Here is a 27,792-nt window from a genome sequence, read left to right as displayed (position 1 = left end):
GCAACCGTAACGTTACCAAGGCGCTGATGACGTCACTCCGCCGTGATTGGCCCCCACGAATGATGCGCGCTCGCGGAGCCTTGACTGGTGCGCGGCAGCGCGGTGTAAAATTCGTCTCGTGCGGTAAACCTCTTTCTCGCGGGCTGTTCCGCTCTCTCGTACCATCCAGTCAGCTGTGAGCCGTTATGCCCGTGTCTTTGCCTTGGGGGCTCGTGGACACCGACCAAGCGAGTAGCACCGGGTTCTAAGAGAACCATAATAACAGGTGCACAACGATAGAAGGCTCGTGACAGTTGACGTCATCATCTTTGAATTTCCTCCTCTTCGCGCGCAGGACGACTGAAGAAGTAAGAGATCAGACCCCGAGTGACCCTTGAACGGTGCGGTCAGACGGGTCAGGAACCCGAGTGTGGGTGTTGGTAGAACGGCCCGTGTGGATCAGTCCACTGGTCCACTGGTCGACAGAGCAGGCGGGACTGAGGTCGGGAAGTTAGGAGCATGTTGGGGTGTTTTGATCTTTCCGACGGGCCACCTGCTGCGCCCTCCGACCAGGTCCGATGGGGTCCGATGTGGAACTGGACTGATGATCGGATTGTGTCAGCCGATAGTCAACAGAACATAGGATCAGTTTGATAACAGTACAGCCACCTTCATTTGGGGACGTCGTCTTTAACCAGGAGTTTTGTATAGCAGCTTTATAGCCTCATTAATGACAAATATTTTTCTGCTGTTTCTATAATAGGCAAGAAATGTATTTTCCAAGGGCTTTAAGTGGTAGTAATATAACACAGACCGTTGACATTATTTGGATCATTTGAAGGTATTTGTACAACCAGATGTATTTGTTATGTGGCCTGTACTGGGAGCAGACTGACTAACCCTGAGGCGACTCTGTCCCTCAGGACTGCTGAAGATCTCCACAGGTCCTGGTGGTCCGCCATGGCCCACACCAACACCAGCAGCCCCCGTGGGGCGCTGGAGGATTCGCCCAACATGCTGGTCTACAGGAAGGTATTCTGTCTGTCTGTCTGTCTGTCTGTCTGTCTGTCTGTCTGTCTGTCTGTCTTCAGAGACACACACAAACACACACACACACAGTACATTAAATACAGTTCCTATTGCTGGCTTGGATATAAGGGGCACCACATAGAGAACGTATAAGTAAGCTCTGTCCTGCTAGAGCTGGGCCTATGGGGGCCATGGAGAGGTGACTGCTGAGCACTCATGGAGTCAACATGGGGGAATGAGACTGGATGGCTTGTGGGTCGCAGGACGGACCAGGGGGCGCTGGATGCTATTCCATTATACATCCCCTACTCGAGCCTGATCCACACGGAGCTCAGGGAGCCTGAGCATGATCCAGTGTGAGCTACGGTGGGAGGATGTCAGCATGGTGTCGGAGAAGTTCTGCTGACTGAACAAATGAACCCGGTGCCCGGGCGCTCTCGCCCACCACTGAGCCAACGGGGGGCTCCTAGTCGGGTTTGGCCCAGAGGGAGGACTCTTTTATCCAAAGCGACAACCATTCATTCACACATTCGCACACCGACGGCGGAGTCAAGAGCAGGTAGGGTGAGGCGTCTCGCTTAGGGACACCTCGACACTCCAAAAGGAGTGTCGGAGCCGGCTATCGAACTAGCAACCTTCCGGTTACCAGTCAACCCTCTCCATCTACTGAGGATGGATTTCTGAGGGAGTGATTCCTCTGTAGGTTACATTGTGGCCTCGTCGATTTCTCTACAGAAACTATTTTCCTTCTTCCTGTCGTGTTCTCTGCTGTCCTCATTCTCCTGCCCCATCTGACCTGCCGTATGCAGGCCAGGAAGCAGAATGAGTGAGGTTGAATGGTATTGCGGTGTGAGCGTTGTGAGCCTTTTCATGGACCCCTCTGCATTCTGCTGCAGTCCTTAATGAGGTTCAGATATCACTTAACCTTTAACCAGAAACACCCCAGGAAGGAGAGATAGCACCACTCATTAGGACAGAACTAATGTCACTGCACGCAGGCAGGCAGACACAAAGACAGACAGATAGACAGACAAACTTTTGTCTTAAAGACAGACATTTTTGTTACAAATGTAATATTTCTCTATAATGTGTACATGTGTCTGTGCGTGAAGTATTCAGAAGCCTGTTATCTAGAGTAGCCAACATGGAAGACTGAATTGCAGCATTTATAATATTGCTTCTACTTCAAATAAGTCAAATAAAGTCAAATAAAAATATTCAAATATTAGCTTGCTCTATTGAGATTAATTGAGATTTTTTTTTATTATTCTGATGTGACAGTGAGGGGCGATCTGACAACAGCTGTCGATTTAAAGCTAATGTGTTTGATTTAATAGCAGATTTAACGTTCTTTTTGTTTTTTCCTCCACACAACAACATAAGAGATCAGGTTAAAAGTCAAATACAAATAAAAACACAACGAATTCAACAGTTTAATGAGTAAAGGCTTGTGGAGTTTGCTTCTGGTGCATCCGCTCGAAGCCAGATAACAGAACAGAATTGAGGAGATAACAAGTTATACATAAATACAACACAACAAATAAACAACCTTTAGCTATATAAAAAGTGCAGTGCATATTCCGTCAATTATTCTGGAAAAAGGTTCAATTTGGTGCAACTGCGAGATAAGTGCATTGAAAACCAGGCAAACTATATAGGGACAGGAACAGGAGCTATGGTGGAGGTTGAGATTGATTCACTTTTCAGACAGTAACCTTTCCAGGGTCCGGTACTCAGGCTGTGTTTATGCGTGGGGGTCTATTAGAGTAACTTAATGTATGTTGGGTTTCATGTTTGACAGCAGGTGCACTCCACACTGATTGGATAGGACAAGGACGGATTGGGTTAGTGTGTTTGAAAGGAAGATAGGGTTAGGTTTCTAGATTAAACGATAGTTATGTTATTATAACTCTAGTTCTATGATTGTAAGCGTAGCCGTCTAGGCTTCACCTTATGGGCTTATCCTGTGAAAATTCACAGGATGCACCAACTATGCAACAATCAGCGTGGGCACCGCCCACATTTCCCATGGTATCGTGTCTATATAACGCGGTGTATACCGTCGCTCATCCTCCACGCTTTTCTTTCAGCATTCGGAAGGTACAGCAGGTGGGAAACTAGACGGCTGCGCCTAAAATCATAGAACTAGAGTTATAATAACATAACTATCGTTCTATTTCATGTAGGCTACGCCGTCTAGGCTTCGCCTTATGGGCTAAGGGGAAGCTGCGAGCGGAGCCCGATCAATGTACTCCTGCTGGACCCAAGTAAAAACGACCTAAGTCACCCGAGCACATTAAGACTCAAAAAGCCAAGGAAGTGTAAAACACAACAGCTTAATAAAAAACGAATTCCTCCTAGATCAAGCAAGGCAATGATCAAGAGAGAAAAAATTGAGTCTGTAAAGACTCCGGCTCTAATCCGTGCTTCATGGAACCCATGAAAAAGAAAAGAAAAACCAGAGCAACACGGTTTCCATTAGGTCCGCTACCACCGGGGGCGGAGCTACGGAATCCGGCTCTCCAATAAGGGGTCTCTCTCGGCCGTTTCTTATTTGAAAGAAACGGCGGGATGCCATACTGGCAAACAAAACCACCTGACAATTGGTGGGTCAATAGAAAACCCCCCTAGCCTGTTTTTCATTTGAAAAAAGGTGGGAGAGTAAGACTAGTAGTCAAGTCCAACTCGCCAGCCAGCGAGAGGAAATCCAACCACGCCGCTTTAAAGAACATGTCTATATTCTTAAGCCGTAAAAGGGGTCCCGGACTCCAGCACAGAGTTGCCGAGTGAGCCCCTGGACATGTCTAACATGTAAAAACGGACAAAGGGGCCGGGGGAAGACCAAGACGCAGCCGCGCAGATGTCTTCCACCGAAACGCCCTTGAGTAGAGCCGTTGAAGCGGCCACGCTCCTTGTGGAGTGAGCTTTAATGCCCAACGGTGGCGCCAAGCCCTTCCGAGAGTAGGCTAAGCAAACACCCTCACATACCCAGCGAGAAAACCGTTGCTTAGAGAGAGCGCGGCCCCTGCTAGCGTCGCTATAACACACAAACAACTGTTGTGTGGAGCGGAACGCGGCCGAGCGATTCACGTACATAGCCAATGCCCGAACCGGGCACAGGAGATGCAACTCCGCCTCCGCCTCACTAGAATGAGGCGGGGGGTGAAAAGCCTTAAGCACAATATCCCTCGACCGAAAATAACTATTAATGTTCTTCGGGAGGAACGCAGGATTAGGTCTGGACGCGAAGGAGCTGTCCTCGTTTAGCAACAAGCAACTCGGGCTGACAGACAGAGTTAGCTCATCGGCCCGCTTGGCAGAAACCAAGGCCAACAAGAGCGCCGTCTTAAAGGACAGGGCATCCAAAGGGGCCTGAGAAAGAGGCTCGATCCAGGATCCCTGGACTATCCGCGCAACACGTGGGGAGATCCAAGCGTGGTGTAAGCACGCGTGAAACAGGCCTAACCCGTCTAGCCCCATGCAAGAATCTCTTGACCAGTGGATGGCTGAAGATCGGTCCACCATCACAGCCTGCATGGACAGCCGAAACGGCTGCCTCATAGACCTTGATAGTGGAGAATGCCAAACCTTTCTCCAATAAGTTTTGCAGAAACGAAAGCACGCTTCCCATCTCGCATTGAGATTGGACAGCGTGGTTCCTCTCACACCAATTAGAGAAGGCGCACCATTTCGCCGCATAGAGGGAAGAAGTAGAAGGCGCACGAGCACTCTGAATAGTGTTGATAACCGTCTCAGGCAAACCTTTGCCCTGCAGGATCAACCTCTCAGGAGCCAAACCAACAGCCGTCCCGAGACATCGGGCGGGTGGTGCACCGTCCCGTGGGCCTGTGAAAGCGCATTCGGCCTGAACGGTACCGGCCACGGCGCCGACCGCGAGAGCGCGGCCAGCTCTGGAAACCACAGAGTCTCCTGTCTGCCCCGTTCCAGAAGAGGAAGGATCAGCTGGAGCGGGGGAAACGCATACAAGAGAGCCCGCGGCCGAGGTGTGTGTGCCAACGCATCTACCCCCAACGGGGGGAGATCCCGAGGGCTAAGGGAGAAGCACCACCTGCAGTGCGTGTTCTCCCTGGACGCGAAGAGGTCCACCTGCGCCGTCCCGAAACTCTGCCAGATCAGTCTGACAATGTCGGGATGTAACCGCCACTCGTCTCGGCGGGGACCGCCTCAAGACATGAGGTCCGCCCCAAAGTTCTGGGCGCCCGCGATATGCAGGGCTCTCAGACTGAGGAGATACTGATGAGCCCAAGAGCAGGGGAGAGCAGGGGAGCGGACTCCCCCCTGTCTGTTGATGTACGCCACCGCTGACACGCTGTCTGTCCTGATCAGAACATGGCGGCCGCGCACCAGGTGAAAGAAATGCAACAGCACTTTCCTCACAGCGTCGAGCTCCAACACATTTATGTGTGCTGCAGGGGGCGTGCACCACTCGTCTCCGAGCGAGTGAGAGAGGCACGTTCCTCCCAAACCCGTTAATGAGGCGTCCGTGAAGACCACTACGTAGGACACCACCCTGCCCAGGGGAACACCCCTGAGAAGGGCGGAGGGTCTTTTCCAATATTCCAGGTCTGCGACACCGAACGGGGAACGAGGAGCACCCTGAGCTTGTGTCGCCTGGGGTCCAACCGTTGGCGAGCAAACCACCGCTGGAGTCTGCGCATAAAAAGCAGACCCAGGGGGACCACGGGGTGGGCAGCTGCCATCAGCCCTAACAGGCGCATGGTGGACAGTGCGGTCACGTTTCTGCGAACGCGAAAACGGGAGAGCGCCGACAGGATGGCGTCTCGCCGAGGAGGCGAAAGCATCGCAGTCATGGTGGCTGAGTCTAGGCAAAGCCCCAAGTAGTCCGTCTGCCGGCTGGGGAGCGGGGAGATCTTCTCCCAGTTGATGGCAAAACCCAGGAAGGAGAGATGGTTTATCACCAACATGGTGGCCCTTCTCGCGGTCTCCTCTGAGTTGCTCAGAATAAGCAGGTCGTCTAGGTAGAAGAGAATCCTCTTTCCCTGACGCCTGAGCGGTTCCAACGCCGTCTTCACACACTTTGAGAAGGTGCGCGGAGCCAGGGAGTAGCCGAACGGCAGACACTGGTACTCGTACGCCATCCCCATAAAGGCAAAGCGGAGAAACTTCCTGTGCGCCTGCCGAACAGGGACGTGGAAGTAAGCATCCTTTAGATCCAGGGATGTGAACCAATCGCCCTCTCTCACACACCGGAACAACGCTCCGACAGTGAGCATTCTGAACTTCCTCGTGGCAACGAATCTGTTGAACACGCGAAGATCCAGAATAGGTCTCTTTTCCCCTGACTTCTTGGAAACCAGGAAGTAGCGGGAATAAAACCCTAGGTGAGACTCGTGGGGGGGAACGACAGTGATGGCCCCCTTCACCAAGAGACCAGTGCCACCTCTGCTGCCAGAGCCGTGCTCGCAGCCGGGTCCCGTAGCATGGTCTCCACCAACCCCATAAAGGGTGGGGGACGACGCTTGAACTGTATGGGATGGCCCCATCTCAACGTGGTGTCCAACCACGATGGCAGAACGCACCGCTCTTGCCAACACGCATAGCGGATGGAGAGAGGGCGAGCCGACAGCTGAGGAAGACCGTCCAGGAATAACCCGTATTCCTCGGCCCCTACCGCCTCCACACTGCGTGTGAACCAAGGGGGGCTTCCCATGAATGGGAGGAGGCTCAGCGAGCGTAGGAGACGTACCAGAACCAGCCGCTGTAAAAACAACGAGCTGTCTAGACGTCGCGCTCGTGCCCGCTGAACAGGGAACGAGCCGTCCGGCCGCCGCACCTGTGCGCATGCGCTGTCCGCAGGCTGTAGCCACAGCGCGCGGACCCTTCTCCTCACCTCCCACAAACTGTTGAAGGGATGTAGAGGGGATAATGTGGGGAACCAGGCGACCGGTACAAGCGGCCGTATCCACGGGCTCGTGCAACGTGTCTCTGATCTGTCTGCAAGGCTCCAAGGGACGCCGCTTCTTAGAAGCAGGTGAAGCAGAGGCCATGTGAACACGCCGTCCGACCGCCACCCTACAGCCACCGGGCTGAGGGGGGGAAAAAGGCAACATAGAGGAACGCACCACAAGCGTAGGACGCAGGTGGCCTAAGGAATATCGCTCTTTAGGTACCATGTACTGCCGTTCGGCCGAACGGTCTTTACTTTTTTCTTTATTGGGGAAGGAAAAAGTAGGAGCAAGCTTCCGGAACTTCCCGGTCCGTGGCGCTGCTCTCCCCGTCTGCGGCGGCGGCGGCTGCGGCTGCTGCTGCGGCACCGGGACTGGAGTCGGAACGGCCCCTTGGGACGCTGGGACCGGCCTGGACCCCGCTTCCTCCCGGCCTGCTGGTGGGAGGAGCCCGTGAGAATCGCCCCGAACCGGGAACGATTCTCACGGACAGACTGCTGGGGCGCGAGAACCTCGGAGAACCAGGGACCAAATAGGCCATCAGGCGCTAGTGGACCCTGGACGAGGCTGGCCCGCTCTCGTTCCGGCACCGCAGTGTGGGAGAGCCATATGACCCTTTTTATCATGGTAGCCCACGCCATATGCCGGCCGGCCGAAACGGCTATTGGCTGGCATAGCTGGAGGATGGCGCTGGAAAAGCGGGAAACCGCCAGCCATCTCGCGGCTTCCTCCGGGCCGTAGGCCTCCCTGTCAGCCAACAAGGAGACCATGGCAGAGGAGAGCAGGGCGATGTTGTTGACCGCCGCCGCGGATTGAGTGGCACAAACGAACACCCTGTCCGTTAGGCCGACAATCTGCTTCTGGAGGCGGTCGGGGGGCAGCGGCTTTTCATTAGGGCGCCATCCGGCGCCCGGACAGAGAAGCGCTGCCAGGGGAGGCTCCAGGCGAGGGATCCCCCTAGCCTGAGTATCGGCCCACCCCTCCACGTTGGGGAAATCCGTGTAGGATTTCACCGGGGCCTTCAGGGTCGAAGGGTCCCCACCGGCAGCAGTGAACAAGTGCTGCACAGGCGGGAACAAGGGGCACTGGGTAACCCGTCGGGAAGAATATGGGGTGCGAAAGCACTCGCCCTGCATATCGTCAGATACGGGGGCGAGAGGCGGGGCCGGCATGGGAATCCCCTTGATGGCCGCCGCCTCACCCATGATCTCCCCGAAGAGATCGGCCATCCGGCGCGGTCTCTCGTGTTGCACGGCGGTGGCGGTTGAAACCCGGGAGCGGGAAAAACCGGACGCCGAGTCGCCGAAGACGTCGTCCATGGAGGCGTCGTCGTCGGCGTCGATGATGCCATCGTTGTCGTCAGGGCCGGCCCTGAACAGGTCGATGGCGTCAGCCAGGTCCACCGCAGGGGAAAAGAAGAGATGCCTGGAGAGGATCCCCTCTTCAGGCAGCTCCCGGCAGGCGACACAGGAGACGGAGGCCGCCATAGCAGCCGCGGCGTGGTCGGCGCCGAGGCACCGAAAACACACCAAGTGCCCGTCACCCGGTGCCAGGGAGGCGGGACAGGAGGCGCATAGGGGCCCTGAAAAGGACCGTTTGTCCACGGCCTCGCCGGTGGCAGCGGCTCGGGCGAGGCCGTGGACAAACGGCCCTTTTCAGTGCCGCTGCCACCGGCTTGGGAGATCCGTGTTGAAGTCATCTTCTTCTTACTTTGTAGTGTTCTCAATTCTCGCTGATAAGCACAAGTGCTGAAAGAAAAGGGAGGATGAGCGACGGTATACACCGTGTTATATAGACACGATACCGTGGGAAATGTGGGCGGTGCCAGCCCACGCTGATTGGTGCATAGTTTGAATTTTCAGAAGCCTAGACGGCGTAGCCTACATGAAATAGAACTTCCTCAGTTACTCCGTAAATAAATATCTGAACTACCTTAGTGTTTCTCCAGAGTAAAACCAGTCCATCCACAAGGCATCTTTCCAGGTATCTCTTCTCCAGAAGCCATTTGGTTCTGCGATTGCTTCTGCCGAGAATGACCCTAAAGGATGGGCTCTAAGGCCCAATCCCATTTTCTACCCCTTACCCCTTCCCCTTACCCCTTCAAAACAAGGGGGGTAAGGGTAAGGGGTAGAAATGGGATTGGGCCTATGTGTTCCAGAGTGGTGACTGAGGGGAGGACTGACACTGCACTGTTCTCTGGACATGCCATTGATGAGGGCGAGGCACAGAGGGCGGGAGCGGGGCCCAGGTGGCTCATGCATCTAGTAATGCTGTCCCCCGGAGCACCCTTTTAAAGAGCGAGGACCCGGGGAGGGGACACACCCAGCGGGGGTTGGAGCCGGATTATATCTCAGCAGAGGGGAGGTGGGGGCATTCACCTGTTTGGTCTACCGATTCCTGACGTTGACAGCAGGTTGAATATAGAAGGTGTTGGTGTTCTCCCTTCGAACCTCTGCTGTGTGTTTCTGATTAACCTGGTGGTTTATTTTGACCCTGATGAAATGAAGACAATGTCATTTTCTTTATCTCTAAAAAGCTGTTTAAGAGTCAGTGAGATTTCTCACTCCATATTATTCGATTTTCTGACAGGCTCTAAAGCTGTATTGCAATTAGTTTCCTCAAGTTTAAGTCGTTTTTAATCGGCCATGACATCATCATCGTCGGCCAATGCACATATTTTCAACATGACAAAATCGGCCAATATTATGGGCCAGCCAATGATATTTGAGCTGCTTGAGCTAGCCCCCGCCCATTTTCAAATGCTGTCTGTCCGACTCCTCATAGACCCTCTCTTCATTTAGGTTTGGAGCTTTGTTGCTATCCAGGCTTCCTTGTTTCTTGCCCAGAGCCCTCCCACTCGCTTCTTTCCGGTGTTGGGCCAGAAGGTTATATTGATGTTACCTGTAACACACAACTTCCACTAACATGTGTAGCATGTGTTTTTGGGTCGAGATATCTACCAGGAATCAGATCGATCTATAGCATTAACATGTAACCCGCTACATCACTTTACATTCACAACACGTTTTAGGGTTGGATCCTCTGCATATGTATTATATTTAATGTAGAAGTAAAGAGATAAGGAGCTATTCTGTGTGTCATTTTAGGGTTATTTGATTACCATTTTTTAACTGTGCAATGCACCTTTACTTTACACTAGGGGTGTTCTCGGCTAAGTCGTTTCAGGTTTGCATAATATTAACAATAATAGGCTATAATACTGCTATGAAATCAAGCTTGGTCTGGTCTCTGTGGAGACAGAGCTCTGTTCTGTCTGATTACACACCGTATTCACATCATGACAAAACCTGCATCGTTAAATAGACTGTAATTTACTGATATTATGAAATGGAAAAATACAAGGCAAGGCAAGGCAACTTTATTTATATTGCATACACACGCACGCACGCTCGCATGCGCATACACACACACACACACACACACACGGCAACCACAGCATGACCTAACCTATCCTAAATGCCATGTACACTTCTAGAGCTAAGCTTGGTTTTCATGTGAGGCTGTTTACCCCCGTGTTGTGTTTTCCGATATAATCCCTAATGATGTCAACTCCTCCCGCCCCCTGCTGGGAGCTGAAACCTTTACACACATGATCACTACTACTACACTCAGGAGCTCTCCACCCATCCCAGTCTGTCACTAGCTCTGTCCCTCCAATTCTATTCATATAATTTCAAGCTTTGCTTCGTTAATCTCTTTCACAGAACTTAAGGACTCAATTCATGATTCCATTATAATTCATTAGTAAATGGGTTCTGCATTGCCATGGAAAGGCAATCTCCTCATCTCTAATGCGTTTGGTTTGTTCATTTATTCGTGTCAGATTGAGCCTGATTGAACGTCAACCCATTCATTATCTACATTTTACTGGAGGTACTATTTAAATGTTAAATTGATGGAGGTAGCTCAGAGGATCTACCTACTGAACCTCCACCCAGCTCAACCTCCACCAAGCTCGTCCAGACAGCCCTGCCACCGCCAGGCCTCCGACACCTCCACAGGGCAAGGCAGCAGCCCAGGCCCCTGCTCCCAGGGCGGGGGGACAATGGGGTTTGGGGGTGGTTTATTTATGGTTTATTTTGGTTTATTTATTTTAAGTATTGTAACCCTGGAGAGAGTCTGTGGTTTGAGTTGGGTATGGTAACCCTGGAGAGAGTCTGTGGTTTGAGTTGGGTATGGTAACCCTGGAGGGAGTCTGGTTTAAGTTGGGTATGGTTACCCTGGAGGGAGTCTGTGCTTTGAGTTGGGTATGGTAACCCTGGAGGGAGTCTGGTTTGAGTTGGGTATGGTAACCCTGGAGGGAGTCTGGTTTGAGTTGGGTATGGTAACCCTGGAGGGAGTCTGGTTTGAGTTGGGTATGGTAACCCTGGAGGGAGTCTGGTTTGAGTTGGGTATGGTAACCCTGGAGGGAGTCTGGTTTGAGTTGGGTTTGGTAACCCTTGCCAGAGTTCTTGGGTGGCAGAGGGGAGTTGTATGCTCCATAAGGTGTTGTGTGTGGGTGTGTAGGTAAAATGAAGCAGCCTCGTGAAGCACATGGACCACCAGGTTATCATCCTATACACACTTAAATGAAAAACGGCTTCAACACCCCCACCCTAGGTGGTGTAGCAGCCTCCTAGGTGGTGTAGCAGCCTCCAAGGTGGAGTGGCGTAGCAGAAGTCACACTAAGCTAAGCTTCCTCCCTCTGTCTGTCTGAGCAGACAGGAACTCATGGTTGTACATGATCGTGCATGATACTCATACTGAAATATCTTTGGTACCTGATACTCATAATGAAATATCTTTGGTACATGATAATGAAATATCTCTGGTACATGATACTCAAACTGAAATATCTTTGGTACATGATACTCAAATATCTCTGGTACATGATAAGAAAAACTGAAATATCTTTGGTACCTGATACTCATACGAAAATATCTTTGGTACATGATACCCATACTGAAATATCCTCCGCACATGATAATCATACTGAAATATCTCTGATTCCTGTTTTCAGATGGAAGAAGTGGTAGCTCGTATGCAGGAGGAGAAGAATGGAATTCCCATCAGGACTGTGAAGAGTTTTTTATCCAAGATCCCCAGCGTCATATCAGGTAGGGCCTCTTCTGCGCAGCCTCGCTACGCTCATGGTATGGTAATTCATGGGCTCTACAACCTTCATAAGGTCTCTAGTGAGGACAGGAGAGATGGTAACCGTGGTGGAGATAGATTCTGTCACCGAGCCAGCACTGATCATAGTTTGTAGATTCAACTGTCACCAGAACATCACTAGTGATACAGGCTCTAACCCAGGCTCTAACCCTAACACCACATGAATCACAATCTGTTGAAGAAGAAAATAATGTTGTCAAAGTCCACTGTTAATTATTGTGTTGGTTTCATATATAGTTGATGCAATACATTAAGGCTGAATCATAAGACCTAATCACATAACACTAGTCATAACCAGACACATGATCACGGTTATTAGTTGCAGCCTTTAGAGACGGAAGTTGACTTTGCATAAATGTTTTACAGATCGGATTTGAAAACAATAAATAATTTAGTATTTAATAGATTGCCTGTGGTGTAGGGCTGAACGATCTATCGTTTTCGACCGAAAATCGCGATCTCAAGCATTACGATTTTGGGATCGTCAAAGCTGCGTTTTTTATTTTATTTATTTTTTTATTTTACAAAGGTGCAATTATTTTGATGCTGATGAGTTTACTTAAGAAAAGTTTACTTAAGAAAGAGGGCTCCCTTTTTATTTGACTTTTTTGGTTGTTGTTTCTTAGGTACTTGAATAAACAGTCTTACATTTGAAATCTGTTGCCAGCAGTTTTCATTATTGCATTACCTTAATGGAATTCATTGGTTATAATAATTTATACTGAAACTTGATTTAAAGAAAATAAATCGTGGTTGAAATCGAAACCGCAATCTCTACCAGAAAAATCGCAATTTCGATTTTTTCTTAAAATCGTTCAGCCCTACTGTGGTGTATCAAAAATGTTTGTGTGCAAGCGAAGATCAATTGCTATTTTCCCATTGATGGCCATCATTGCAAATCGCATGCATGCAATACAAATACTGGAAACGTTTAACCACCACAGGCTGTTCAGGCCAGCAGGGAACTCACTCAGAGTTTAAGATTCTCCAATAATGTGTAACAGGCCGTTTATGGCTTTGAGTGGTACAAGCGACTGCTTAATCCCCCCCCCCCCTTTGTTTGATTTTTGTTAAATAAATTATATTTGTCAATAATGTTAAATTGTTCAGTGGTTTGGATCCATGGATCAATCTCTGAATGTATTCAAATAGAGCTTCTGTGCAACAATACTGCAAGAGTTATTCTACAGGAATATAATAATAATAATAATGATAATAAGTTTAACATACATCTATTGATGCACTTAGACACATCATCAGTGATGGAACCTGGGGTAATTGGGTGTTTCGGGTCTCGCAACATCATACACCCTCAACCAGGCGACCCAGCCGGGATTGATCAACTCCCAACTTGTGCCTAAGTAGCATGTAGCCACGGATCGCCCCTCTTGATCCACAGCCATCTAGAGGCCTTCTCAGCTGCCTCTGTGGTGGTCTTGATGGCCTTTCTCTGACGTGCACCTGTGACTCCAAGCATGCTGTATGCTTTGCAGAGAGATCGCGCTGCAAAGCCTCTACAGCCCACCTCTATTGGCACACACCGGGCACGCCACCCCCGTCTGCGGCACTCCTCCACTAAGTTGGCATACTTGGCACGCTTCCTCTCATTGGCCTCTTCCATGCGCTCCTCCCAGGGAACTGTCAGCTCCAGTAGGACCACTATAATAATAATAATAATAATTTATAGGATTTATATAGAGCTTTTATTCTGGAGGTCACTCAAAGTAACTTATCATCATAGAGAATACCTATAGAAAAGAAATACAAAATACAGAAAATCTCAAAATAAGGTTTGGGATAGAGCGAGGTGATATGGGTGGGGTCAGGTGTCATATGCTTCTTGAAGAGGTGGGTTTTAAGTTGACTTTTGAATTAGGTTATTTTTTATGGCAGATTGGAGGTCTTTTGGAGGTCTGTAAGGTAGAGGGGGACACGGTTATTGTGGGCTTTGTTGGTGATGAGCAGGATCTTGAATTGAATTCGGTGGTGTATTGGGAGCCAGTGAAGATGTTTGAGGATGGGAGTTATGTGTTCTCTGGAGCGGGTATGGTTGAGTTATCTGGCAGCAGAGTTCTGAACCTACTGGAATTTATGGAGGTCGGTGGAGGGGAGGCCGTAGAAAATGCTGTTGCATTTATCCAGACTGGAGGTTATGAAGGCGTGAATGAGTGTTTCTGAAGTGGAGGAGGAGAAAGTTAGCCTGGCACCGCCCACCTACCTACTTCCGCTCAATTTTCATTTCACCTCAGTACTAGGTCCTGGTCTGCTTCATATGCATGGGTTCCTTGGAAGCCAGATTTTGGGCGGTCCAAGCAGCGAACAGAGGGAGTGGCTGAGAACGATGACGTCAAGGTTGCGCGCCAGTTTCAGTTGTAGTCAGAGGAAGACCAGGAAGACAATGGAGAAGGATACGAGAGAAGCTATTTGGTCTGTTGTGGGATCGCTGCCGAATATCAATCAATTAAAGCTGGAGCAAGAACAAGCTTTGCTGAGTTTTGTTGGTGGCCATGATGTTGTGGCGCTTCTCCCCACCGGGTTCGGAAAAAGTTAGATTTTCCAGCTGGCTCCGTTAGTGGTGAAGGAGCCGGTCCCGTCGCATGACATCCGTCCCGACCAAGCGCTATGCGATTGGTTATGGCAGATCCAGAGTGGCACTGGGCAGATCCAATCTTTTTAAAACTTCAACAGACACCCGCCTCCAAGTGAGTGAACTTTTGTCAATTGGGCAGTTCCAGACTGTACAAATGAAATGAAGTACGATGGTCTGGTAGGACCAGGCTAGGAGAGAGTGGGTCGAAGACGAAGATGTTACAGAGGTGGTAATGGAAGGATTAGAGGATTGATGGATGGGGAGGAGACCAGAGAAAGAGGATCAGAGACCGGAGAAAGAGGATCAGAGACCGGAGAAAGAGGATCAGAGACCGGAGAAAGAGGATCAGAGACCAGAGAAAGAGGATCAGAGACCAGAGAAAGAGGATCAGAGACCGGAGAAAGAGGATCAGAGACCGGAGAAAGAGGATCAGAGACCGGAGAAAGAGGATCAGAGACCGGAGAAAGAGGATCAGAGACCGGAGAAAGAGGATCAGAGACCGGAGAAAGAGGATCAGAGACCGGAGAAAGAGGATCAGTGACCTGAGAAAGAGGATCACAGACCAGAGAAAGAGGATCAGGATGGAGAGGATACAGGATGGGCCGACAGATGTACCGGTGCACAAATGGATTAACATGAGCAGGTATTAATGGCTTGGGTCGAGGTGTGTGTGTGTGTGTGTGTGTGTGTGTGTGTGTGTGTGTGTGTGTGTGTGTGTGTGTGTGTGTGTGTGTGTGTGTGTGTGTGTGTGTGTGTGTGTGTGTGCGCGTGCATAACATAAGCTACAATCATAACTCCATGCAGAGTTCTGCATGGATGCAGGTAGCCTCAACTACCTGTGGTCAGCAACACACGCAGCCAGGCAGGCACGCACATGGCTTTTTCAATCTTCAAATTGTATACTTTTCATTATTTCTTGAGCATCTTGAGTCCTCTGGGCCCCTGAGGATCTCAGGGCCCCCACGGCCCTAGCTCTCTCCCTCTTGCTGTGCTCCGTTCTCCTGTCTCCTGTCCCAGCCTCCTAGCTTCTTGTTTCTGGGGTCTAAATCGGCAGTCTGCTTTCTTCTTCCTCTAGTCCTTTTGGTTTGCTCCAGGGAGCTGAAGCCTGGTCCTGGCATCAGGTGGGCTCAAAGAGGCGCTACGTTGACATGGAGCTATCGTGCCAAAGGAGTAGATCTCAGCCTGTCTCACAGCTGTAGCGTTTTCACTCAATCCTGAACCATCTCTGAATATGTTGCCGCCAATAGTCCTTTAGGCACAAAAGGATCTGAAAATAGGTGAAAAATTCCCACATTTTTCCTTTCCGTTGGTTTTCCGGCTTTTTTAAGTCGACGTGGCATCAATAGTTTCCTTTTGGATTCCAACTTTCTCAGAATAAGTGTTATAAAACAGGGAACTGCCTCAAAAACAAATGTCCCCTGATGTATGAAAGAATGCACAACCATGTAGAGTATCATAACCCCCCTCATCTGCAAACTGCCCTTGACTACACTATCTTACACTTGGATTAAAGAGTAAAATTCCAGCATCACTGCAAAGTCTGAATACATAGGATGTTTCATAGAAGATAGAGTTTGCTCGTCTTCATAGAGGAGAGAAGGGGGGGCTCAGTGGGAGAAATACAGGGGGCCGAACACCCCTGGTTGACACCTGAGACACCCTGAAAGCCTCAGCTACAACGGGGGGATGGGGGATGTCATGAATTGGCAAGGATTTGTGGTGTCGTAATATCATCAAATAGTGACAGCAAGAAGAGTTAACAAAACAATGTGATGATCAGCATCATGATACGTCTTAATGAACATCTCTCTCTTCATTACTGTCTGCAGCGCCTCCTACATCACCGAACTAAAAGCTGCTATACCCTGCGCTGTGGACTGTGGCCGTGGAAATATTATTTTTTGATAATTGCTAGATGAAGTCGTTGTTGGCAAACATGTAAAAAATGAAAGAACAGAAAAAGTTCATTATTAAGTCATTTTGGATTTCAGAAATAATAATAACGAGGGGTATGCCTGTAGTCATCTATGAGGTCACAGAGGTTGGGGACCCCTACCCTACCATACTGAATATCAGTATGGTAGGGTCTTATTTTCATGGGATTACACACTGATTATTATTACACTTTTCTGCCAAGTCTGTTGCACTAGATGCCAATCAATTCTACACACTGTTCCTTTAATATACTTATAATATGATGGAATAGAATAGAATATAAAAATAAACACAAGCTATCTATGTTGAGTGGATACAACCCCCAGTGAGATGGTCATTTTACATTTTTAGTTCCTTTTGTCCATCGCTTTAAAAACATTTATATAATATACATATTTTAGGTCAACCTGACACTGAGATGAATAGATGTCCCCATCCCTGCACTCAGAAGTGTTCTCTCCATGATATTCTGCCAATAGAAAACAGTGGTGGTGCTGGGGAAATGGATGTTATGAAACAATGTGATGTAACCATTAATACCTGGGTTTTTCAGGGTCAGACATTGTCCAGTGGATGCTTACACATCTAAACATGGAGGATCCAGGTGAGAGACTGTCGACTGTTCCTGTTGTACTGAAGCTGATGTGATGGCTGGTGTTCAGTGACCTGGGGACCAATCAGAGCAGTGTCATTAGTGGAGTGGAATATCAGCCACTCACTCAGAGTCACTCACCATTAAGGCTGGTGACTTGGCGACACGCGCTTTAGCTTTTCCCTATTAATTTTATTTGGATTTATTTTTCAACACTAGTGATGGCTGGATTAACCTGGTGCACACTGACAACTAAATGCACCATAGGTGTGCAACCTGACCCGGAGTCCAATCAGACTCGGCCTAGTGAGGCTGTTTAAACCAGCCGTCAGCCATACATTCCCACAGACCCCCAACACTAAATTGAGGCTTGTGATAATCACCTGCATCCCACCCAAGGCTGGTCCCGTCTTGCTGTTTGCATGCAGAGAGATTGGAGTCAGAAGAGGGATTACCCCAGTGGCCATTGAACACCATGTGGACTTGAAACCTTTACAGTCACTTCTTCTTAGAACGTTCGCATCCAAACAGTATGCTTTTGCTTATCTTTTCACTGGCAAACGTTAATTAAAACTAATTTGAAGCAAATACGGTGAAAAGCCCTATTCATCCAGATTTGAATTTGTCTGCCATAGGACTTTAGATTATTTATCTAAATTCTGATTTGTGAGACTACTTTCTGTACGTACAGAAATGTAGTTAAACGGGATGTAATTGTATCTCTCTCTCTCTCTCTCTCTCTCTCTCTCTCTCTCTCTCTCTCTCTCTCTCTCTCTCTCTCTCTCTCTAGTCGAGGCTCTTCATCTGGGAACGTTGATGGCTGCTCACGGCTACTTCTTCCCCATCTCTGACCACGTCCTGTCCTTGAAGGACGACGGCACCTTCTACCGGTTCCAGGTGAGGCTCGTGTTCCCAGCCCCAACCTGTCCTGATGCAACAGACAGACAGACAGTCGTTCTGTATGGACACCGAGGCCAGCAGAGAGTAGTAAAAAGGAAATAGGAAACTAAAAAGTGTTTGTCCACTAACTCCTTGCTGCCATTCAACTTGTTAGTTTGTTTCTCTCCTCATCCGTTGGTTCTCTCTCTGCCATCAGACTCCATACTTCTGGCCCTCAAACTGCTGGGAGCCAGAGAACACAGATTATGGTGAGAGACTGCAATGGTTTGTATTGTACTGCAGAATTAGTTTCAATTACACTTTTCATCTACCTTGTATTGAAGTTATAGGTCAGTCACTATGTGAAAGGATTGTATAAAATACTCCATTGAATGGTCAATAAAATCGCCTATCGAACTGTCAACAGACTGGACGGAATGCCACCATTAATAAATATTTGTGTGTACGTATGTATGTGTGTGTGTGTGTATATATATATATATATATATATATATATATATATATATATGTGTGTATATATGAGTTATACCTCATGTATGTGAGGTATAAAAAACATTAGCAGATGGAAACTGATTTTATTAATAGGTTGCACGGGAGAAAAACATTTCAACATTCCCAGGGTTTGTTAAGAGTCAGAGGAGAGATAGATTACACTATGTAGATGATTTAAATAATTAAAAACATTGCATGTGTTCTTATTCTACCAGTCTACCTTGCTAGATCTTTTCAGTCCCTTTGGCCAGAGACAACCGATACAAACCCAAAGTGAACGTCCCCAAGAGCAAGCTAACAAAGGGCTTCCTTTGAATCGGGTCAGGAGAACAGAAAACACAGCCATGTGTTTAATTGAATAATGATGAATAAAGAAGAGTTTGAAGAGAATGTAATCAAAGAGCCCAGTAGCTCAGAGGTCAGAGGTCCTCTCCCTCATGGCCCAGAGGTCTCCTCTCGTAGCCCAGAGGTCTCCTCTCGTAGCTCAAAGGTCCTCTCCCTCATGGCCCAGAGGTCTCCTCTCGTAGCTCAGAGGTGTCCTCTCTGTTTCATGTCCTCTCCATGCGGCGGGGCCCAGCCGTCTACCTGTGCAAGAGGACCATGCAGAACAAGGCCAGGCTGGAGCTGGCCGACTACGAAGCGGTAGGCTATCATGTAGCGCGCTGCAAGCCATCTTGCTGCGCGATCTGACAGTAGGCTATGATCCCACCATCTGACAGTAGGCTATGATCCCACCATCTGACAGTAGGCTATGATCCCACCATCTGACAGTAGGCTATGATCCCACCATCTGACAGTAGGCTATGATCCCACCATCTGACAGTAGGCTATGATCCCACCATCTGACAGTAGGCTATGATCCCACCATCTGACAGTAGGCTATGATCCCACCATCTGACGGTAGGCTATGATCCCACCATCTGACAGTAGGCTATGATGTGGCAGCCCCCCCTCACCATCTGACAGTAGGCTATGATGTAGCTGCCCCCCCTCACCATCTGACAGTAGGCTATGATGTAGCAGCCCCCCCTCACCATCTGACAGCTCTTCAGCATCATTAGGTCATGTTGGCGGCTTTTGTCTTCTATAGTTCATATATAAAGATACATTTTATTAGGAAGGATATGAAGATATAACTTCATATCTTTCTTATAGTTAATACAGAAAGTAGGGAATATATTAAAAAGTATGCAAAGATATATATTTGAATACAAACACATTCTCATGCAAGATGTTACCTGCATTTCTAATAAATTCACCTTCACGATGTCTTGGTAACACTTAACAATAAGGATAGAATAATTAATCATTAGTCAACATTACCTCATGCAGAAGTAAGTATAATTTATTTTACTGCTAACTAATGGTCTAGTAATAATTGACTGATGGGGTTCATGTTAACTCTGGCGTTAATTTACAAATTATATGATAGGGTAAGGGTTAACACTAACCCTTACCTTCTAAAAACCCTTACCCTATTCAATCTTGTATAAATAAATACCATAGTTAACATGACGCAACCTTATGAACATCGTTAGTAAATGATTACTAGACCATGAGTTAAAAGTTCGTTCTTTAAATGTGTTACCAATTACCTCTCTCCAGGTAGTTTCTATTGAATTTGTTAGAATTGTTAATATTGTTCGCAAGGAATTAATCAGTGTGTGTGTGTGTGTGTGTGTGTGTGTGTGTGTGTGTGTGTGTGTGTGTGTGTGTGTGTGTGTGTGTGTGTGTGTGTGTGTGCGTGATTGCGCATGTGCGCATGTGCGTGTGTCATTCAGGAGAGTTTAGCTCGACTTCAGAGAGCCTATGCCCGTAAATGGGAGTTCATCTTCATGCAAGCAGAAGCACAAGCTAAGTAGGTCGGACCAACCATCTGCCTTCACACAAACACAGAGCCGACGTCAGCATGTCACGGAACACATCCCCTCTGCTTCTGCCCCTGCTCAGGGTAGACAAGAAGAGGGACAAGGTGGAGAGGAAGGTTCTGGACAGCCAGGAGAGGGCCTTCTGGGACGTCCACCGGCCTGTGGTGAGAGGCCTTAGCTGGATAATCTCATTCACATCCAGTGTGATGGAAGGAATTGCTAATCAGTGCTGCGAACATGTCTGTGAACTGAAAAATATGTTTTTAACCCTATTATACGTACTTTTTTAAGTCAATTGTCTCAAATGAACGTAAAAGAAATGTTTGAAAAATGTTTGTGTATGTTCATGAGGTTTTTGGACATAACCTATTATGTTCGTAATATAATGTAAGAGTATCTTGTAGTACTGGACCTTGATATCCATTTTAACACACAATGTTACAAGTTACACTTAACAGGTGCCGTAGAGCGCCCCCTAAGGCATGGGGCGGACAACAATCCAACTATCCATTGCATATTTAACAGTACCCTCTGCTAGCTGTACCAATGCTAGTAGTGCAGGTGCTGCTCAATGCAGTCAGTTAAGGCTGCTGTATATTAGAGCTACGTTTGTCTGCCTTTGACACGGCTAACATGTCACTCTCCTGTGATTGACAGGTGAGATGGATTCCCCAAAGGGAACATCTCTTCCCCAGAGAAGAGATGCTCTGAACAGATCCTCGAGGCTAATTACAGCCACTAGTTGCTGACGGATGGCTCGGCCATTTCATCCTCCAATGATGGCTCTTTAATCTGACCTGCAGCGTTTTAATGGGTGCTGTTCACGTGAACGACGTCTCCTCACCCTCTCCTCTTGTTCCCCTCAAGCCGGGCTGCGTCAACACCACAGAGACGGACATCAAGAAATCCTCTCGGATGAAAGAACCGCATAAAACCAGGAAGGTGAGTCTCAATACTGAACATTTGAAATCCCAAATAATCACATAATAACCAGCAAAAATATGAGACAAAAACACTGGGTTGGTTGTTCCACAATGTGAATTTTAGGGGACATTTTTTTTCATTTGTTAATAATGTTTCTTTCATTTTTTCCTTTGACCACCTTAACACCCTCCCTCTGGGGATCTAGAGAGGGAGCCAGATGAGAGAGTAAGAGGTCAGGGTGTTCACACTGCCACCTTAACGCCATCTTTCTCCCTCCTCCTGTCACCTCCTCCCCATCTTCTGTCGGTGGTCCTCCACCATTGTTCTGTGGGTGGGTGTGGTCCCAGTCAGTGTATGGCTTGCAGAACGACGTTGGCTGTCACAGTCCTGTGAACACTGCTACACCAGAGACCAAAGAGCCAACGAAGGAGGAGCTACGGCAACAGGCAAGGCCCACACTGATACGGGCTCATGGAATAAAGGAACAAAGTTTCCTCATTTGATTAAAGCAGATAGTGATAAAGTACGGTACTTGGGACCTTCGGCCTCTTCCCTTCAACCTGACAGCACCTCTATTTACTCCTCCTCTGTTTCCTTTTTTGTTTTTTCATCAGATTCAATGTTGGCAGGCCCATCTGGAGAGACATCGGTTAAAGATGTCCAAGGCAGCAGACAGGTAACCCCTTTGTTCACCTCAGGGGTCCTCACTGGATCCTGACTCGTCCTTGACTCTCTATCTCCATTGAAGTTGTTTTATTTCATTATCACAATGTGTTATCAACCTGACAAAGGACAAAAAAACTGCACCATAAACACTGAATGGGCTCAATCCAAAGCCTCTGAACACGTCCTCTGCTCCCCTTAGCCTGATCAGCTACAGCCAGCAGTACACGGAGTACGACCCCTGCTTCACCTCCCCAGAGCCCTCCAACCCCTGGACCTCTGACGACACCACCTGCTGGGAGCTGGAGACCAGGTCACGCCCCCATGAACACACACTCTATTCTGCTAATATTGTTGTATAATTTAATAAAACCATTTTCAACTTGATCCACATGGGATGCAACGCCGTGTAGATGTGGCTCAGGCCTGTCGTTACAGCGTTACAATCAGACGGCTGAGGCATTGCCCAACAAGGAGCCTTTTGGCCCCGTCAAAAGACACGGTGCACATCACAATGACATGTAGAGCACAGGGTCCAGACAATATCCTCATATCATAGCTTGACATTAGTGTGTGTGTGCCAATGTGTCTGTGATGTGTGTGTAGTAAAGAGCCTGGGCAACAGAGAGTACGGCGATGGGGATTTGGCTTCAACGAGGTTCTGAAGGATCCGGCCGGTCGAGAACAGTTCCTCAAGTTCTTGGAGTCGGAATTCAGCTCAGAGAACCTGAGGTGGGTCATGAAAACAACACTTCAAGACCCTATGCTAGGAGCTAGGATGTGTTAGCCTCCTGAGACCCTCCCTATGCTAGGAGCTAGGATGTGTTGGCCTCCTGAGACCCTCCCTATGCTAGGAGCTAAGATGTGTTAGCCTCCTGAGACCCTTCCTATGCTAGGAGCTAGGATGTGTTAGCCTCCTGAGACCCTCCAGATGCTATGAGCTAGGATGTGTTAGCCTCCTGAGACCCTCCCTATGCTAGGAGCTAGGATGTGTTAGCCTCCTGAGACCCTCCCTATGCTAGGAGCTAGGATGTGTTAGCCTCCTGAGACCCTCCCTATGCTAGGAGCTAGGATGTGTTAGCCTGGTGAGACCCTCCCTATGCTAGGATGTGTTAGCCTCCTGAGACCCTCCCTATGCTAGGAGCTAGGATGTGTTAGCCTGGTGAGACCCTCCCTATGCTAGGAGCTAGGAGACCCTCCCTATGCTAGGAGCTAGGATGTGTTAGCCTGGTGAGGCCCTCCTGATCTCCACTGGTTCCTGTTGTGGTTGAATACGGTCTTAGAAGGCTCAATAAGTCATCCATTCATCATGTGTTCACACAATGAGCACTGGACTGTTGCTCAGGTTCTGGCTGGCGGTGCAGGAGCTGAAGAAGCGGCCCGTCAGAGAAGTAGCGACTCTGGTCCACAACATCTGGCAGGAGTTCCTGGCCCCGGGGGCACCAAGTGCCATCAACGTGGATTCCAAAAGCTATGCCAAGACCACCCACAATATCAAAGACCCCGGCCGCTACACCTTTGAGGACGCACAGGTGATCCCCCACTCACTTTCTGTTCCTTTAAACAAAGCAAAGAGAAACGGTAAACAACCGAGTTTGAAGGAGATCCTCCCTTCTGTTCCCCCTGCAGGAGCACATCTACAAGCTGATGAAGAGCGACTCGTACAGCCGCTTCCTCCGCTCCAGCTGCTACCAGGAGCTGCTGCAGGCCAGGAAGAAGGTGAGACCTAAACAGGAGAGCTGTGTCTGAACAGGAGACCTGTGTCTGAACACTCATCTGTTTGAGTGAAGAGGTCCAAACCGTATCAAGGAGATCACTCCGTGCCTCTGAGCACACCTCGTATCGGGGCTATCCTCAGTCCTACAGCAGGAACATCATGCCCCTGTCCTGTTCCACTTTCTGCTAAAGCTCACACTAGCTGGGTCATCTCTGTTGAGACTTGCCAATTTGTTCATTCGTTTTTTTATCAATATTTCTTGGCCTGACTTTAATATCATAGAACAGGGGTGCCCAATACGTTGATCGCGATATACCGGTCGATCGAAAAGGTAGTGCGGATAGATTGGGAGACATTCCAAAAAAATAATTAAATAAAAACAAACAAAAATTGTCTGTCAGACTTTGACAAATGGTTTCAAGACTTAGCTTTACTCGAGCCAAATGCTACATTTATGAGCTATCCATTTAGGGAAGATGTTGAGGTTGATGCACTCGCAACAAACGGCACTGTTTCACCTGAACATGTCTGCAGTGGAGGATGAGATTTTTACTGTACTAGTTGATATTGAGTTTAAGTCGAGGGCTCATGGGCAATTTGGGAAGTACTCAAATAGGAAAAGTATCCAAACATGAGGAAATATGCTACCTCCTTGACTGCATTATTTGGCTCTACTTATTTTTGCCAGTCGGCCTTTTCCCACATTAAGTCTAAATACCATTCCACCATGACGGAGGGACATTTGGAAGCCAGCTTGAGACTAGCTACGAGAAGCTACTGTCCGGACGATGAAACCCTGGCGGACTCCATTCAGTGCAAGTCATCAGAATATGTACTCAGTATATATAAATAAATATATGTTTAGCATCTTTTAATTCAAGTCGATAATTTTGACCTGGCCCTTTTTTTAAGAAAGATTGTGGGACCCCTGTCCTAAAATATCCTGTATATGAGGTGCCATAGGGTAAAATTAACCACTGGTGTCTCCAACACATCTAAAGCCCCACACTCTCCGTTGTGCCTCAGTCTAAGCTGCCACTGTTGCAGTACTGTGGAATGTGGTTCCTTTTGGTTTTGGTGTCCTAACATTCAGATGGATTTCCTTCTCATGTCTGGTTGTTGCTTTATTGCTTGGCTTGTTGTGTTTCCTGCAGCTGTAGCTCTCTACTCTCTGTGTTGCACCTCCTCCAAGCATGTCGTTCGCTGGTTTGCTTTGCATGTTTTTTGCTGTTGTGTCTTTATTGTGGTTGTTTTTGTCTTGATATTCGAACGAAGCCGTCTGCCATTTTGAGCGATTGTTTTGTGATGCGGTAAGTGATTCCTTAGAGAGAAAGAAACATTTGCCATTAGGGAATATCATGCTTTCTGCTAAATGAGCTACAAAGTATTTTCAATAATTCTGTAAATGGTTGTTCATAAAAACCTAGAATGTCAAATTATTGTGTTCTTCAAATGTCTTCTTATTTATCGTTGTCTTATTGCTTTTTAATTCCCTTCTCTGGCCACAGAAAAGCAAAACCTTGTTCTGAAGTACGCAGGTAAGATCTCCCAGCAATACTCCATTCAGACATTTCTGAAGGTCAAATTACATGATGAACCATATCATATTTGACATTGCACTATATCATATTTGATATAATGTACTATATCATAAATAATGCTAATTGGATCTTCTGTCTTTTTTTATCAGGACCACAAAGATCAGCTCTCGACAATATCACTGTAGCCAGTGGCCATGGAGACGTCTCATATGAACTGTAGCCATGGAGACATCTCATATGAACTGTAGCCATCGAGACGTCTCTTATAAACTGTAGCCAGTGGACATGGAGCGTCGCATATGAACTGTAGCCATGGAGACGTCTATTATGAACTGTAGCCATGGAGATGGAGACATGTACGGACAGTCCTGGAAAACGATTTTGTGGGGTATTACATCCTATGTGATATGTGTGTGTTTCATTGACATTTTCCAGACAAACATCCCCACCTGGAAACCAATCATATGAGAACAATTCTTGGGAACATTTCCACAAATTACTCAAATGGATCTTGTAGTTTTCCTACTCCTTGCATACATGCCATCTTCACAGAGAACACCAACGCAAGGGAAGCAATGCTGTAGCCATGGTTTAATGAGTTAGCTCAGACTGGTATGGAGATCCCAGTCTGAGATGGAGATCCCAGTCTTGGATTGAGACCGGGATGGAGATCTGCATGTTCACTGGCTACAGTTCATATGAGACGATGGAGATCCCAGTCTAGGATGAAGACTGTGATGGAGAACCCAGTCTGAATGAGATCAGACTTGGTTATTAATTTATTTAGGTTTATTTAAGACATTACACTTAAAATAAATAATGGGGGGTTTATGGATCAAAGATATGAGGAATACTTTAATCAGAAATCTCAATGTGTTTTTCTTTCACTAATGTTTGTGGTTTGAAACACTGCTGGTGAGTGAGGTGACTGTCTTCAAGGGCTCATGGCTACAGTAGAGGAGCAAGAGACACGGTCCTGTCCATCTTATTTGTACAGCCCTAATTCACAGTTTGAAGAAACTCTAATCCAAGCGGAAAAAGCTCCAGAAGGAACCAAGAGTGGGAGAACCAGAAGGGATGTCTGGTAGCAGAAACAAAGGTTTCTTAATATTAAGCCTTTGGAGAATAATTTATATTTGTTGTTAAAACAGAGCTAAACTCAATGATGTCCAAGGTTAATGTTGAAAACCAAATGGGGTTAAAGGTTAGTAGGATTTATTGTCAAGGCAGGTCTCTGATATTTATACCTTTTATATCTATTTCCCTTTTTTCAGATTTTGAGGATCTTAATACTAGAAAAGTATGAAACGTCCTATTAAGGATGTACTATTTATATGGCTTCAGTTATGAAGCAGCTCATAAATGTTTGTTTGACATTTGACTGGATATCATGACATGCTAATGTAATTAATTATGTGATAGCAATTTAATAAAGCACAGCCTAGAATTAAATTCTTTGAATTTGTATCGCTCCCCTTTACAGGAAGTCTCTGATTATCCTGCTTTACTTACCCCAAGAGCTAAAGACCATTACGAGCTATCTTTTCCCACTGTATTGTCCCGCTGGTCAGTGTAAATTAAGCCATTATGCCTGAGGTTGTTGTAGGAAAAATCTGTTAGAAAGAATAGAATTCTTTCTAACAGATTGTTTAACTGACCATATATCTTTGTCATGTGACCGCTTGAGGGGAGGGGAGCACTTTAGAATAACTGCAACATTTGAAGTCATTCGAGGGAAGTAGCGTGTAACTGAATTGGCATTACTCTATAAGCGATAGCCTTTATATACTAAGATATTGCTTTTTGTGATTATAACTTCCTTAACGGACCAACCGAGATCCAAACTATCCAGCACCCACAACCGTCTTCACACTCAGAATGTAGAGGGAGGGTTCAAGTACGACCGATTGTCCCAAAGTGTCCCAGCTGCCGTCAACATAGAGAAGATCAGTACTGGTATCATCTAAAGGTGTGCAGCACCTCTGACAGGACGGCAAAACATCCAGCAAGACAAGAGGAACCGCCTCAGTGACTCAGTGTTAATGGCGCATGTTACGTGGTAGTGCTGGGTCTTGTGCTGTTTTTGTTTGTTTTGCACTAATGTCTTGCTTTTGCCTCCGGCACTCAATCATATCAATCACCTCCTGGAGGCGGAGCATTGTGGCTGCAGGTTGCTGTATGGCTCGCCCTGATTGTTGGCGCCGCCCCCACACATATAAAGCCAAGTGGAAGATGGTGGCTCACTCTCTCATCTGAGCAGAGACGCTGGCACACTTGTACCTTTTGTCAATTTTGTTAAAGATATCATATTTGTTGCTACCCTTGGTGGTTACTTTCTGCACGTTCAGGTAAGAGCAAGCGTAGCTATATAGCTTCCACTGTTTTATTTTTTCCGCTGTCGGGCACGGAAGTTAGATAAGCTGAACCTCCCAGGCAGTTAGCGTGAGGTTTTTCCTTTGC

At 47.6% G+C, this 27,792-nt stretch overlaps 1 protein-coding gene across 1 annotated transcript; it reads left to right on the top strand.

Moving 5' to 3' along the window:
- The first annotated feature begins 73 nt into the window (after nucleotides 1-73).
- rgs7b (regulator of G protein signaling 7b) lies at nucleotides 74-26,191 on the top strand. The gene is made up of 18 exons (XM_030340924.1): nucleotides 74-347; nucleotides 903-1,011; nucleotides 11,956-12,052; nucleotides 17,189-17,239; nucleotides 18,018-18,124; nucleotides 18,324-18,375; nucleotides 19,197-19,261; nucleotides 20,401-20,477; nucleotides 20,570-20,651; nucleotides 21,355-21,429; nucleotides 21,759-21,857; nucleotides 22,026-22,087; nucleotides 22,277-22,387; nucleotides 22,681-22,806; nucleotides 23,420-23,606; nucleotides 23,704-23,793; nucleotides 25,300-25,329; nucleotides 25,482-26,191. Exons 2-17 carry the CDS (start codon nucleotides 940-942, stop codon nucleotides 25,318-25,320), a joined length of 1,374 nt encoding a protein of 457 aa, XP_030196784.1. The 5' UTR covers nucleotides 74-347; nucleotides 903-939; the 3' UTR covers nucleotides 25,321-25,329; nucleotides 25,482-26,191.
- Nucleotides 26,192-27,792: the final 1,601 nt, after the last annotated feature.

Source organism: Gadus morhua, chromosome 18 (genome assembly GCF_902167405.1).
Source record: "Gadus morhua chromosome 18, gadMor3.0, whole genome shotgun sequence".
In the NCBI taxonomy this organism is placed as follows: domain Eukaryota; kingdom Metazoa; phylum Chordata; class Actinopteri; order Gadiformes; family Gadidae; genus Gadus; species Gadus morhua.
This window is presented reverse-complemented; position numbering and strand designations above follow the sequence as displayed.